The sequence below is a fragment of the Theropithecus gelada genome, chromosome 4 (assembly GCF_003255815.1).
Source record: "Theropithecus gelada isolate Dixy chromosome 4, Tgel_1.0, whole genome shotgun sequence".
Lineage (NCBI taxonomy): Eukaryota > Metazoa > Chordata > Mammalia > Primates > Cercopithecidae > Theropithecus > Theropithecus gelada.
In genome coordinates, this window is record NC_037671.1 from 53,082,568 (window position 1) to 53,097,537 (window position 14,970).

Below are 14,970 nucleotides of genomic sequence, written 5' to 3' on the forward strand. Positions count from 1 at the left end.
TTTTGGACTGGTGATCAACAAATACCATGAAGATTTGGAAGCGTCATATCCCAGTGGAAGAAGCAAAGTTACAGGGAAAGTCAGGAGGTATAGTCACCTGTTCAGGGGCCTGTAAAACCTACATAAAGAAAATGGGCTTAAGCAGTGAAGTCCAAGGGGCAGTACTGCCAGGAAACTGGGAGGTTGACTGTTCCTCATTCCCAGCCTTCTGGTTCCACTGAGCCTAGCCTCTTTCTGACATGCAGATGACACTGAAACACAATTAAGCAGAAATACAGGCTGGAGAGGCTGAATGTGCCAGGGTAGCAGTGGCAACCAGCTGTCAACTCTTATTAACTTCTGCATAAAACATACCTTGAGTGCGGTTTGTTATCAATTACTTGCCAAAATGAAACAACTGGGGCAAGGCAAGACCGCCGCTCATATGAATTAGAGTGATTGGTTGATTGATCAGGGCACCTGTTGTAAATCATAACTGCTCCAAACAATCACCAGCCGGTGCTTTAATTTGTAAACAAAATTCATGTCACTGCAGAATTGCTTTCACTGAAGATGAGCATTTGGGTTCCTTTCTAAATGAATCTGTTGTTATTATGTAGGGAAGAATGGGGCCCACTTTAAAGAGATGAGCAGCTCTTTTGGGTCCAACTCCCCAGCTCAATGGTATTATTTGTCTGTTCTTGGGCATAGTATCTGATGGGGTCCACCCTCATTATCCTTTCTAGTGATGACCATAGATCTGGGTCCAATAGGAAAGGAGGAAGGGGTTTCCATTGGAATTACCATTTTATATCACTGCATGGTGATAATCACCATCAGACTTCAGCACCAAATGAGATAGGCATTATTATCTTCAGGAGACAGATAAGGAAACTGAGGAGGTTCAGAGAGAGTCAATCAGGTGTCTAAGGTCACAGAGTTAGCACACGATGGAATAGGATTTGCCTGGTTCACAGCACAGTCCAAACTCTGGATTGTTTGATTTCTTGATTTGTGTAGTGAGCAGGACTGTAGCAAATGACACTCATATGTCTACACACGACGTAAGTTTCCAGAGGAGGTATGGCTTTGCCGTCTCTTTTTGCCGTCTTACAGCCCTCTGAACACACTGCAGCCCCACTGGAACAAACACTTCCTCCCTCAGCTTTCCACTTGGTGTCTGTCCAGTGGCCTCACACAGAGACTTATTCTATCAGCCTGTCACCAGGATCGAGACTTTGTCACCTTTATGGCAATTTTTCTCTCTTTCTAGTTCCGGTTCCTCCCAAATCGGTGACTTCTCTAATGATGAATAAAGATGGCTTCCTGGGAGGCATGTCTGTCAACACCGGCGAGGTGTTTTGCTCCGTTCCAGGCCGTTTGTCTCTGCTCAGTTCAACTTCGAAGTACAAAGTAACTGTGGGAGAAGTTCAGAGACGGCTGTCGCCCCCCGAATGCCTCAATGCATCTCTCCTCGGCGGAGTCCTCAGAAGGTAACCCCACCACCAAAAAAAAAAAAAAAAAAAAAAAACCAACAAAACAAAACAAAACAAAAACGAAAAACAAAAAAACACCAGTTTTTATTGGACAGGGAGGAGAAGGTTCCAGCAAAACCCAATCTGCCGGCTGACGCGGTTGCCTAGCAACCAGGTGGCCCGCCGCGCTTGCCGCCACGTGCTCGCCCACAAACTCTGGTGCCTTTGCACCCAGGCCTGCCCGCGCCGCCACGTTCTACCGCAGATTTTGCCGCCCTGGGAATGTTTCACTTTCCTGGCCCTGCGCCTGGCGCCTCTCTCCCTCTCACCCCTAGGACATCTCAGGGGGCATTCTCTAGCCTGAGTACAACGCGGAACTAACATCTCCCCTTACCCCCCATAAAAAAACCCCGTAAGTTTCATGAAGCAACTCTCTTCATACCTCCAGGGTACTCTTTCTCTTTTGCGTGTTTTAAATGCAGTTGGCGCCCAGTGAAATTGGTCTTTCAACCTGCTGATGCACCGTAACCCAGTTTAATAAACTCTTTTTCTAAATTTCTGATATCCCTCCTTCAATAACACCACCACCAGTAATAGCAATAATACCACTTTAGAAGTATTTATAGGTATTCCTTGGAGCCATTCAGGTGCTTCACGGTATTCCATAGCCCAGAGACTGACTCCTCCTCATGGAAATGGGAGAGAATGTGGCTTTTATGTTAAGATGTAATGCCTCCCTTAAAGTCCCCACCAATGCCTGAACACTTTGGCAGTGTCCCTGATATGAAAGTGACTTTGTCTGAGGCAAAACTTTCTAAGATAACCCGTTTTGGGGGTTGACAGTCCTTTTCTTTCCTAAAAGTGACTGTATGTACAGCAAAAGAGATTATAGTAACTGAGGATTTTTACTTGTACTTTTGTCCATACTTTAGCACATACAAGGAGAATCTTGGGGGAAATTAAGAGTGTGACCCAGGAACTTTCTCATTTTGAATCCTCTTGCTCTGACCTCCTTTGATTCAGTTTTCAAGTGAGTGCATTGAGCCTCAGAGTGTGGAAGTTTTCAATCACCCCTGAACATCAAGCCTGTGTATAAAAACTTGCTGAGATGAAGTCAAATAATCAATATAAAGTGCTTATCACATAACTACACTTCTAAAAATGTTAGCCTTACGGTTATTATGATCATCACCATTTCATATTTCAGTCTGCCCTCTCCTTTTAACATAACACCATATACAGCAACTCTTGACCCCTTCCTCACAAAGCCCACCTGTTGCAGTAAGCGTGCTCCCCTCTCTGAGCCACCTGGCTCTTTCCCTCTTTTCAGCAAGGTTATGCTTGCCCAGTTTCTGCTCACCTCACTGACTCCTTGACAAGGAAGCAACATGCACGTGCGTGCATGTGCAGCTTCTACTTTCTCTAGACCCATAACCTACACCTAATTATTCCCATCTGGTATCCTTTTTTTTTTTTTTATTTTCTTACAAGATAAAAAAAGAAAACTCAGTTTAAAAAAAAAAACTCTCTGTATTGCAGAAATTAAGCAAACCTCAGCAAACTATCAGCAAATAACCAAAAGGAAGGGGGAAAAATGTGCTAACCTCAAGTTAAAACCTCTTCAAGCTCCACTGGGCTTTAGATTGCTAAGTCTAAACTTTGTTTCAGGAACACTCTAAGGTTAATCAGAATGTTAATTCTTGCAATTTCAGAGCCAAATCGAAAAATGGGGGGAGATCTTTGCGAGAAAGGCTAGAAAAAATCGGTTTGAATTTACCCGCGGGCAGGCGCAAAGCAGCAAATGTCACGTTACTCACCTCCCTGGTGGAAGGTAAGCAAGACGTGTGGCCATTTCACGAAGTGGCTGAGCTTAACTGTCGGCTGGAGGCTGACATTTTACACATTTCTTGATTAACTGGAAATCATTGTGATTGTTGTGCTCTTATGAGCTGGATGTCAAGCGTCTGCTTGAGAGAGGTTCAAAGGTCCTTTTAGTTAGAGGAAGCCAGCAGCTGTAGAAAGGACAAGGGAAGTGCTCTGAAAAGTGCTCAGGTCCAGCCTCCAAACCAAAGCAGGGGTCACTCCTGCTGCCATGTGCAGGACATCCTCTATGTGAACTCTTGCAAGAGTAACTCTTTAAGCAATAATTCATTCTATACCCCTTCACCTTGCCAGATTTGAATTTGTCAGTAGTAGAAAACACATTGCATTCATGACCCCTAATGGTTATTTAAAAACTTTTGTCACTCCTAGGGCCAAATCTGCAGATTACCTGGGACATATTGTTATTGAAATATTGATAGCTTAGTAAGGTCAATGATAGCTAGGGCTTCCCCTAGCTATCATTGGGGAGGAGGGGTGAGGAAATATGTAGGGGAGTCCGGTGTTATCTTCAATGTAGATTCATCAGTTGTGAATTAAAGGGTGATAATTGCAATAAGGACCTTATAATTTGCTCATCAGTTTGGGTTTCAGGATGATATTGATGGTATGTAATAAACAAAATCATCTACACAGTCTAGAACAAGAGGATCTGCAGTTAAATTTGTGGAAAGTAATATGAAATATAGTCAGATGGTCCTAATGGAGGAAGATGCAGAATTTTCTCTAGCATCTAGCTTGTAGGTCTTGTGTTTTAATTCCATTTGTATGGGTGCAATATTATGACGCTTCTGTAGAGAGTTGGTATTTACAAGATGGAATATTAAAATATTTAAGTAGCAACCATTAATAATTATAGTTATAGGCCTTATACTTGGCCATTTTTAAGGCAAAGTTGCTTGGCCTGAACACCCTCCAGAGGGAGGAGTCACTGAATTTCCAGACCACACTTACTAGTGATTGACTCTCAGCCTGGAAGTTTCACATTTTACCCTTCAGGGAATTGCTAATATCATAGTCCTCATTTTGAAAAGCAATCAAGGTAACCTTAGCTCAAGATAGGGATTTTAGTGGAGAAGGGAGGAAACTGGAAACCCCACTAAAATTCCAACATTTGTTTGCCAGTTTTTAGTTTTGTGACTCCTTGTAAGCACCATGCTGGAAGTCTTTTGTTATTATGATAATAATGATTAAAAGTAAGTCATCCTCTTTAAAAATAATGTAGCTATGGGGTCTATGGTGTATTTCAACATATCTGTTTTTCATGTTTGGGATCTTTCCTTGAACCCCAACAGGCTGTGTTTTAAAGGGTAATAATGCTTTACTTGAAAGGGGCTTTCGCATAAGCTGAGTAATACCTTAGATACCCCAGTTTTCTGTAGCTGCTGTGTCATCTTTGTGCAGTGAAAAGTCCTGAAGTAGGAGGATGATGACAGGAACCTCTGAAGTGGGGAAACCTGAAACTTGACTAGCAGGAAAAGTGACAAGGAGAATTATTATTTCATTGCAGATAGAAATACTCTTTCCATATACATTTTACATATAGTCTTTAATATATGTGGACATCTATACACATAGGCTTGTTTTTATATATTTGTTGTAATACAATTGTAGCAAGATAATGGTGACTTTTAAGTTTTATTTAAAGCAAGTGTAACAGATACTTTAAAAAGAAAGAGGGATCTGGCTTAAACGTCCAGCCAAATGTCCAGATTCAGTTGTAAGGTGGTTCTTGAATTTATCGGCACATTTCCCTTAAGACAAAAAGAGTGGGATATAGGAGACCCCTTAGCTATTCAGGGGATGTCTACCTAGGACTTGGCTCAGGGAGAGGCAGGAAAAAGGGGCAGGAGCAAAGTTGGTCCCACCAATTTTAATTACAGCTTCAGAATCATTTTTTTCCTTTAGGCATCTCTCACCTTTGCTTTTGGCTCCAACAGCTGGCCTTCTCTGGAAATACTAACAAAGTTGACAAGGGAATGTCTCCTGCCCTGGGATATTTAGGGCCTGGGCACTGAATGTTACTTTCACTGCTGTCTTTTTCAGGAGAAGCTGTTCACTTAGCTCGGGATTTTGGGTACATTTGCGAAACAGAGTTTCCCGCCAAAGCCGTCTCTGAGTATTTGAACCGGCAGCACACAGACCCGAGTGACCTGCACTCCCGAAAGAATATGCTGTTGGCCACCAAGTGAGTGATTAGACTCTGGGCCCTCATCTCACTCCCAGCTGGCTGGGCCACCCGACTTTGGAGTAGGTGGTGGGGAGGGGCAGAGAAAGAATCCAGAGGGTTGTCTAGAAGTAGCATTTGCAGCCTGTGGCAAGCAAGGTGGGCAGAGTTGATGGGCTACAGGTTTGTCTCAGGTCTCTTCTCTCTGGGGAAAATGGCTTTGTTAATCTGAATCCAGGCTTCTTACAATTCTCTTTTATCTCTCTGGGAATGTCAGGCAGATCTTTTCTGAGTAGTTCTTGTTCCAGCTCTTCCCTGGATCCGAAGGTGCATATTTCTGCCTGGGTTTCACATCTATCTCCCTGTCGTAGCCACATAGCCATGTGTGCTCGCTCAGGGTGTCTATAAAACCCACGTGTACCCATCTCTACACAGAGCTCTAATTACTCCGTTTCCAACGTTGCTGTTTGTCATCTTCCACAGACTTGTAAAATTTACTACAACTCCAGAGGGGAAAATAGTAAATCTCTGGCTAAATTTAGGTCTAGAGCTCATTTGAACTTTTACAGTGGGTTTTCTATTTATTTGATTTACTCCTGTCTTTGGCTTCGGTGTCATATTGTTGGTGTTTTATGGCCGGCTCAGGCCTGCAGTGGGCGGCACTGCGTGCGCCTGCACGTTTCTCTTGCAGCCGCGGCCCAAACAGCGGCGCTCATTTATTTAGTGCTGGAGGACGCGGTTTGTCCCGTTGACAGCGTAATTTAAAGAAATATATGGAAGGCTGAAAAATCATTTGCTCAAATTTGTCCAGATGTTTTTGAGACGTGATTGGAATTTGATTGCCCCTTTCCGCAGGGTCAAAAAATATTAATGTCCCAGAACTTTAATTGCTTACAGACTCTGGTTTGGGCTTTGAAGATTTAAAATGTTTGACTGTAAGCATTTGTTCTCCCCAGTTCAGAATATCTTTTTTGGCACTTTGGTAATGAGTACAAACTTAAGGAAAGACTTCACCCATCTCTCCCAATGATCAAAACCTGGCATCCACCCTCTTTTTAAAAGGTTTTCATCTGCTGTATCAACCAGCAATATAATAGATATTTGTCAGTAGATTGCCCTCCTACCCCTTGTGCTGGTGTCTGGTGTGTGTGTTGGGGGTGGGGGGTGGGGTGGGGGAATCAGTTGTGCTTTATAAAAGAGGAAGGGTATTTTAGGGAAAAAAATAAAACCAAACTGTATAAATCAGATAGGACCCACACATGACTCTCATTTCCCTAAGGTATGCATCTAACTGCCCCCTGTCCAAGCACTGTGGCTTCTCTTAGGCCAGCACTTCTGACCCTGGGGTATCGGAATTAGCTGGCGAGCTTTTTCAAGATATTTCTGTATGGGGCTATACTCAAATCTTCTAAATTGGAATTACTGGAGGTGGGAGCCTGGGAGTGTGTGTTTGAACCCCACAGGTGTTTCCAAGGTGTACCTCTTAAGAGCTTAAAAACTGCCCCACTTTGGTTAGAACCTTATCTATTTCTTCCTGGTTGTGAGGATGTATGTGTGTATTTCAAAGGGAGAATGGAGGGTGCCTGTTAGTGTTCTCTATCCACCTGCCTTAAAACCAGCAACTGTTTAGCTGCTGTGACTGGGTGGTATTCCTCATCAGATTTAGCCACTATCCCAAAGTGGCAGCACCCTAGGAAAGGATGCCTCAGGGTTCTTTGAGTCCAATCACCTGCCCTGTTTACCTGTTGGCTAGGCCAGGTGTGGCCAGGTATCTGTCAGGCCAACCCATTGGAGGTCTAGGACTGGAGTGCTGTGGGTTTGTTTTTTTCTAAACCCCACAGACCCATAGGCTGGGTAGAGGCAGGTGGACATGAGAAATCTGCCCATCTGTGAAAAGCTGTGGCCTTTGGGATGCTGTGTGTCTGCCTGCCAGCCATTTGACCTGCAGGGCTAAAACCATCCCATCCAGCTCCTATATTAAAATTTCTCAAATAAGCTCAATCCATTGATAGGAACGCAGACTTTCTAAGGCTGGGAGATTCCTCTAAATTGTAGGTGGCTTGAGGAAATAAAAACCTTCAACAAATAAAAATCTATTCTCCCTAGTGTCTTAACAGCCTACCTTTAAGTTTTATTTAAACTATATGGGAATCCTTTTATATTGACAAGTCCGGTTATACAAAGATTTTCAGTAGCCTACACTAAGAAGAAAGAAAAGGGGGAAGGCAGAAACTACCTCCCTCCCCCAATACTGCAGGTAAACAGGTTTTTGCTTTGAATGGAATCAGCATTCTCTAGAATAAACAGTTTCTTGCCCTGGGCCATGGAAGGCTCCAGCAATCTGCTTCAGTGCCAGGGACAGGCTTGTGGCCGAGGGGCCTAAATCTTTCAGGGCTTTTTGCGCCTGATCACCAAGAGGTTGGAGAGGTGGGAGGGACGCGGGGGAAATAGCTCAAAAGAAATGCCAGGTAAGAGCTCAACATTATGAAGTATTCAAAATCAACCGCTAAAGCCTAGCGAATGTCCCAAAGCAGAGTCCACGCGGTCCTGGAATGGAAGGGAAAAAGGCTGAAGTCGGGGGAAGGCAAGGCTTTGGGGTGGAAGGGGTGCATTACCTCCCCACCCCCGCTTTCCTTTCAGTCCCAGCTGCTCGAGAAGAGAGAGCGCTGGGAAAGGAAACAGAGCGGAATCGCCCACATTAGCCTCGCTCTTCGGTGACCCGGCGCCTCTGGGCTTGTATGAGCGTCTCCTTTCTAATGCCAATGACAACGACACTGAGGGTGATTTTCTGTGCCTCGCCCACCCCTTTGCAGGCAACTTTGTAAAGAATTTACGGATCTGCTGGCGCAGGACCGGACACCGATCGGGAACAGCCGACCCAGCCCCATCCTGGAGCCGGGGATCCAGAGCTGCCTCACGCACTTCAGCCTCATCACGCACGGCTTCGGCGCCCCGGCCATTTGCGCCGCGCTCACGGCCCTGCAGAACTATCTCACCGAGGCGCTCAAAGGCATGGACAAGATGTTCTTGAACAACACCACCAGTAACAGGCACACGTCTGGGGAAGGCCCAGGTAGTAAAACTGGCGACAAGGAGGAGAAACACAGGAAATGAAAAATTTTTTAAAAAAAGAAGGAAAAATGTTTTAAATACAAAAGGAAAAACAGACAAAAATTTAATTTTAGCTTTAAAATGTTGGATTGGCTTTGGAAGAATTATATTAGGTAGAATACACATACAATCAAAATTTTAAAAAAGCTAAATAACTTTAAAAAAAAAACTGAGGCGTACAACGGAGCAACAATATCGGTTCTCAGTGTCTATTTCAAGATACACTTGGAGACAACCGTCCGGATTTTCCACTTCGGTTCTTTCGAGCTTAGTAATACTGATAATAAAAGAAAACTATGATTTCCCCTTCCCTTTGGAAAATAAACATAAGACTAAACATGAGAAAACGCTAACTTATTGGAAGAAAATCGGAGAAACGTTGGTGTCAATGCTTTGAGAGCTGGTTGACTGAGACGCACGAACTTTTTAATTTTAAATATATTTTTAGGAAACTCTCTCGCAGTGCCCGCCCTCCATCTCACTTCACCCCTCTTCCAGCCACCCTTATCCTCCCTTCCTCACGTTGTTACGGGAATCTTCTGGGATGAAAATGAGTGTGGTTGGCCCTTTTACGTTGTTTCAGTCCTCTCGGTACACCCCCCCTCCCCCGCCCTGCGATCTTAACTCACCGGGCCCGGCTCCCCTGCCGCTTGCATAATTAGGGAGGGCGAGGGCGGGGCGGGAGGCCTGCGGAGACCAGGCGGAGGCTGCAGTTTTTGGTGCAAGCCGGCCGAGCAGGTTCTGGCGGCTGAGGAAAATCCGGACCAATAAGTTGATTCAGACTCATCATCAGTTCCTTTCAGAAATGTTACTAGCTCCCAGCTTTGACAGCATCTGCATAGAGAGAATCTCACATTTGTTATATTTGTATCATCTACTAATTTTATGAACTATAGTAAAACACACACACACACACACACACAATATGAATACGTTGATTAGTATGTAATTCCTTCGGAGGGGTATGTACCATTTCATTCTCTTCTGTTTTCCAAAGCTTTGCCCGCATGGTTTATGAGCTTCTTCAAAGAGGACTTGGGCTTCCTACACAATCTATAAGGTACAGAGAAAAAAAAAAAAAAAAATCCGATCCCTTTTTAGTCAAAGCCTGTGTGTCAGAATTCTGCAGGTGCACTTCTTTAAAGAAGCTCAAAGGGAATAATTTAGAAAGTGGCCAATATGATGGAAGCAGCTTTGAATCTACATGCTAACATTCCTCAACACTCCAGTTCCGATGGGGGTGGCGGGGGAGGGCGTCAGCAAAATGAATTTTAAGGGAAAAGAGTAAAGATTCTTAGAGCCCTATATTCTAATAGTATTGCCCTGCATTTAAAATTGATTTGATTTCCCTGGGTTCTTTGGTGATTGCTGTTTAAGCGAGGAAAGCAGCAGCTTTGCGAGTGGACGTGGGGAGGAGGGCGGCACAAGCGCCCACATTTCTGTAACAATTGCTTTCTTACAAGATGCTTTATGAATGAGGCATTTTTCCCTCCCAGACGTGCACTTGTTTCGGCATATAATGGCAAAATAATGCAAAGTGAAGGGAGATGTATTTCAGCTTTGATTTTTACCGTCTGGATATACTGGGACTATTCCCAGTGGATAAAGTTTCATGCATTTAATATTTCTCACTTCTGGCAGCCCAGCTCCTTTCTTGGGCTCCATCTTAGCATTATCATGAAATAAGATCTGGAATCCATTGTCTGCACCTCCCCAAAAGCAGTGAGAAATTATCCCGGAATAGGGGTGAATGAGAGACGTCTCTAAATACAGTGTAGATACACTCACCTATTTAACAAAGTAGACAGGATCTTTGCAATACTCCTTGAAGATAACGATATAGATGTTGTTCTGCAGGATTTATAGTTAGGACCCACTCAATTCTCCAGGACTCTCAGTTTTGCTCCCCTCCCGGTTTGCCTTGGTGGGGGTGGGGATTGGGTGGGTGGGGATTGGGTTGGGGTTTTAGGAACCTGCTGAGAGCTTTGCCCATTTTTATTAAAAGAGGAAGGGGAAGTTAGGAAACTGGTCTCAGGTCACCAGAAGGGCCCAAGCAACTGTTTGGGCCACACTGCAGCCCCTCTCCAACCCCTAGCTTCGCTTGGCACCTCTGATCTTCAGGGCCCAGCCCTAGAACTGTTGAGAGGAATACAATGGCCAAGAATCAGACGTTATGGAGAGTGTAGTCACTCTCTTTTCCCAGTCCAGAGGCCTGCGCCTTCGTCCTAGAGCCTGGCCGATCGCATTAGATGTGTTCTGATTGCACAAGGCCAGGAGAGACCACACTGAAAACGATCGTCTCCTTTCCTTGCAGGGCAACGCGCCCCACGCGTGTGACGTGCGAGAGACGCGATGGACGCGCCTTGCTCTTACTGTGCAGGTCCTGAGAGCCTGTGGGCCACAGGCGCCCAGTCGTGTTGAGGACATAGAATCAGCCGCTGGAGGGGCTGCCGACTGCGCGGGCCCTTCCCGCTCTCGGTCTCACCCTAAGGGCTAAGGCGACCGAGAAAGCCCCATTCACCAGTAGGTAATGGGGTGGCGCCCGGTGGGATGCAGGTGGGGAGGGCTCCCAGCGCTGCCAGCGGCCTCCCCGGGCGCCTGCTCCTGGAGGGAGAGTGGCCTAGAAATATCCAAGGAATCCGAAGCTTCCCCTCCTCCACCTCAGCCAGTACGGAAACACCCCACCGTCACAATCCTAAAGCGGGGAGATGGGATGGGAATTGTTTTACTTGGCAAGGCAGGCTACCTTCATTGCCAGGCGCCCTCATTTGTGTGTTCCTCCTTGCTCCAGCGAGATAGAACCTTTTGCGCCCCCGACTCCGTTTTGTGGAGTGAGCCCACTACCCCTTCTCCCTCCCTCACTTCTCCTTTCATGTAGGACCCCCGTCCCCTCGCTTTCCTTAGCCAGGCCCGCTACGTTTATCTGATAATTGAGTTATTAAAAGATTTGGTTTCCTTGGGCCTATAAATCAATAAACAGTAGGATTAACGCAAGAGTTTGCCTTTTAAGTCAAGGGAAACGTTTAAGGCAAGCCCCTTTGAACTTTGTTTTCAAACCAAACAGGTGAGTTGCAGCTCTCCCTCTGACCCCTTCACTCTTCAGACATTTGGTCCCTGTCGAGTGCCCACTCCTAAACGCTCGGTCCCAAAACAAAATAGCGAAAGACAGGAGGAGTCAGGATGTGGCAGTGCTGCCTTCACACTTTCCACTTCGCAAGTTCTTTTTAAGGTTCCAAATATCTCCAGACCATTTTCTGCCCAACCCTGCCGCCTCCTGCACGTATTGTGGGTCTCTGGGGAGCAAGAAATGTCCTGTTTGGGTGAGGATTCCGTCATCTAAAAAGATCTTTAACTTCTCCCCCAGAGTGAGGAGGTAACTTTCTCCCCACTTTCTCCACCACCTTCACTCCTACACCCCCAATTACCTTGCATTTTCTTTCCTTCTTTCTGGCCTCCACACCCATAGCTTCCTCCACCCCCACTTAAAGAACCGAAGAGGCTTTCAAAGACCTGGCTGCTTTGTTTTCTTTGGCCAAGGAAGCCACTTTCTCTCAAGCAATTATTTCATATCCTATGAAAACTTTGGTCGAATGGAAAACTCGAAACCCCGACCTTATCTACACACTGTTCCTCTGCTACAATGCGTTACTAGTTAAGAGTGTTTATAAAGAATTTGTCATCACATCTGATATCCTGTACTTGTAATACATTATGTGGAAAGGAAATAACCTTAAACCATCTGATGTTGCCTCAAGAGCCCAAACAGCGTTTCCCCACCTTTGACAATGTATGTGAAATTACTGGCTTAAAAAAAAAAGGTATCGATTTTTTTTTTTTTTTAAGGAATGAACACTATCCTTCTTTAAATGCCAAAATCGACTCCTCTTTTGAGTTGGTCTCTAATTCGCTAACATTGTTTTTGCCACACAATCAAGAAATATCAATCTATTGACTCTTCACGAGAAGAGCTCTGGAGGGTATTCATGTTAAGTTTGTATATATTTATTTATGCTTAATTTAATGGGAATGTGTAAATATGGCGAGCAAGTAGTTTGGGATTATTTATCTGTGAATCTATACCTCTGTGAATGGGTGGTTAAAAAACCGCTTGACCCTAGGTAGAATCCTATCTGAATTTTTCTGTTCTTTATAAACAAGCTGTTATGGTAATGGGTAGAAATTGGTTTATTGTCCAGTGTTAATCTGATTTACATAAATAAAAAGATTGTTGTGTTTTTGTTGTGTTTTCATCTTCAGTTTCTTAAATGTGGACAATGTTTTTAATTCTACAGACAGAGGAAAAGTATAACAAGAAGCTTTTTTCTTTTTGTCTCCTCTCATTGAAGCACCCACAGCGTTTTCATTACAACAGAAATACAATAAATTTTGCTTCTCAGAAAAATGAACACCCTTTTTTCACTAGGAACTGTTTTTTATTTTTTAAATTCCAAATTTACATTCTTCTCTCCTATTTCTAACCAGATTTGCAATAAAAGCTAATGTTAACTGAATCTTTTGGTTTATTTTGCCCTTTACAAATCAAGGAGTGAAATTTACTTCCCAGGTAACTAGAGGACTCTGGGTCGCTGTCAAAGATGATGCTCCCTTCCCACTGTTCATGGGTTGGCATTCTGGCATCGTGTTCTAAGGAGATGGTGCACGGTGCAGGAGAAGTCTTCACGGCTGGGTGTGGGCTCCTGCACCCCTCAACTTGGGATATGAAGGAGTTAACCCCCATTTCAAGACTGAACCCGACCCTGACCTCATTAGCAGTGCAAGACCCTCCCTAAACAAAGGAGGAAAAAGCTCCCTTAACTGAGAAAAGTAAAAAAGTGTACATGTCTTAGGAAGTTGGGGGGCTCCTACCTTAGGCTCAGAGGCTCCCTAGAGAAGCCAGAGCTTTTCACACCTGGGTTAATAGGCTTCAGCCCGGCCCTAATGGGCTGCAGTGATCAAACATCATCTCAATCTGTATTTTATTCCAAGGCTTAGGTGTCTTCCTTGAGGCCAGGAAAGCAAAATCATTCACGATGTTATACAGTTTGGATGAGTCACTGTTCCTTTTTGCACCTCAAGATCTTTATCTGTAAAAACAAATATGGACCTCCTAACATCCTTTACTTCATCAATATTGCCTATAGTTTAATTATAAAAAGCAGAAACAGCAACCTGTATATGAGTTCAAGGAGAATTGGAAACGTTAAATCGTGATGATCCCAGATTTATATATGAGTGCTTAGCATACAGTTTGTTTTCAGTTAATATTCCTCCCATACCAATTTTCTGTTTTTAAACGTGAATCTTTTTCAGTTGGACTTCCCTATAGGGAAAGGCAGAAAGAACAATGGAATCTGCTTTATGTGACATTTCCCCCTTTGTGTCCTATTAATTAAAAGCGGGGAGATCATGGCTAGAACTATAAATAGTGGAATGAAAGAAAAGAAAAAAAGGGGAGGAATAAAAGGAAACAAGGAAGCAGAGAAAACCAAGGGATGTGTGCTTATGGGGACATACATTTATCTAGAAAAAAATAGATATGTCTTAGTCTCTGGTTGAATTGTTACATTGAGTGTCCTTTTCATTTGCTTTACAGAGGATGCGGGTTGATTACCACTGGGATTATATAAAGCAGGTGGTGTGTAATTTCCATATCCTATGGCAATTTTTGCCGCCCAAGGTTAGCTCGAGCCCTTGATGAACCGACCTGCAATCTATTATCCCGCAGGTAAGCTCCAGGCTACTCCTACCCACCACCACCACTTGGTAAAGAGAGGGTCTGAAACAATCACCTTTAGCAAGTAAAACCCAAGATTTTGAGGAGCCTGAAAATAACTGGAGTAAAGACCAGGCAAGATGAACCAAATAAGGAAAGTAAAGGGGTTAGAAGCTGGACAGCCCTGGGCTGCGTGTCACAGCCCCCCGGCTCCTTTGTTATGGTGTTAGGAGGCTGTAGAGGGAGTAAGGAAAGAGCAGTAGCTAGAACCTCTAGGTCGTTGACCGGCCCAGCGCGGGGACCCTGGGTGACTCTGGAAGAGGGCTGCTGCGGTCCCTGACTGCCAAGAGTCCGCAAGATCCGGTAGGCGGCTTACGGTGACCCAGAACGGGTGCGTACCCGCCGGCCAGTGTTAGCGGGTTAAGGGCTTGATTAAAAATAGTGCTGAAAGGAAGACCCGATTATTTTTTTATGAAGACACATTCTTTTTCTTCATTTGCAAATAACAGTTCCGTAGGGTCCCTCCCCAGGGACCCCGGGCGCCGAAGTTAGGGGCCAACTGAGAGTTGTTGGCCCGGTGGGAAGTGTCCCTTTCTTTTTTTTTTTTTTTTTTTTTTTTTTTTTTTTTTAGAAAATAATGGGCC

General features: G+C 44.5%; 1 protein-coding gene across 3 annotated transcripts in view; it reads left to right on the forward strand.

The window, feature by feature from the left end:
* TFAP2B (transcription factor AP-2 beta) overlaps positions 1-12,850 on the forward strand; it is a 28,892-nt gene extending 16,042 nt beyond the window's left edge. For 2 of the 3 annotated variants that reach the window (XM_025383007.1, XM_025383006.1), the window contains 4 exons: positions 1,253-1,472; positions 3,167-3,285; positions 5,382-5,523; positions 8,316-9,514. In XM_025383007.1, the coding sequence (XP_025238792.1) occupies positions 1,253-1,472; positions 3,167-3,285; positions 5,382-5,523; positions 8,316-8,616 (782 nt within the window). In that variant the 3' untranslated portion in view covers positions 8,617-9,514. Of the gene's footprint in view, positions 1-1,252; positions 1,473-3,166; positions 3,286-5,381; positions 5,524-8,315 lie in introns of all 3 variants that reach the window. The other variant, XM_025383008.1, reaches the window with a different exon arrangement.
* Positions 12,851-14,970: the final 2,120 nt, after the last annotated feature.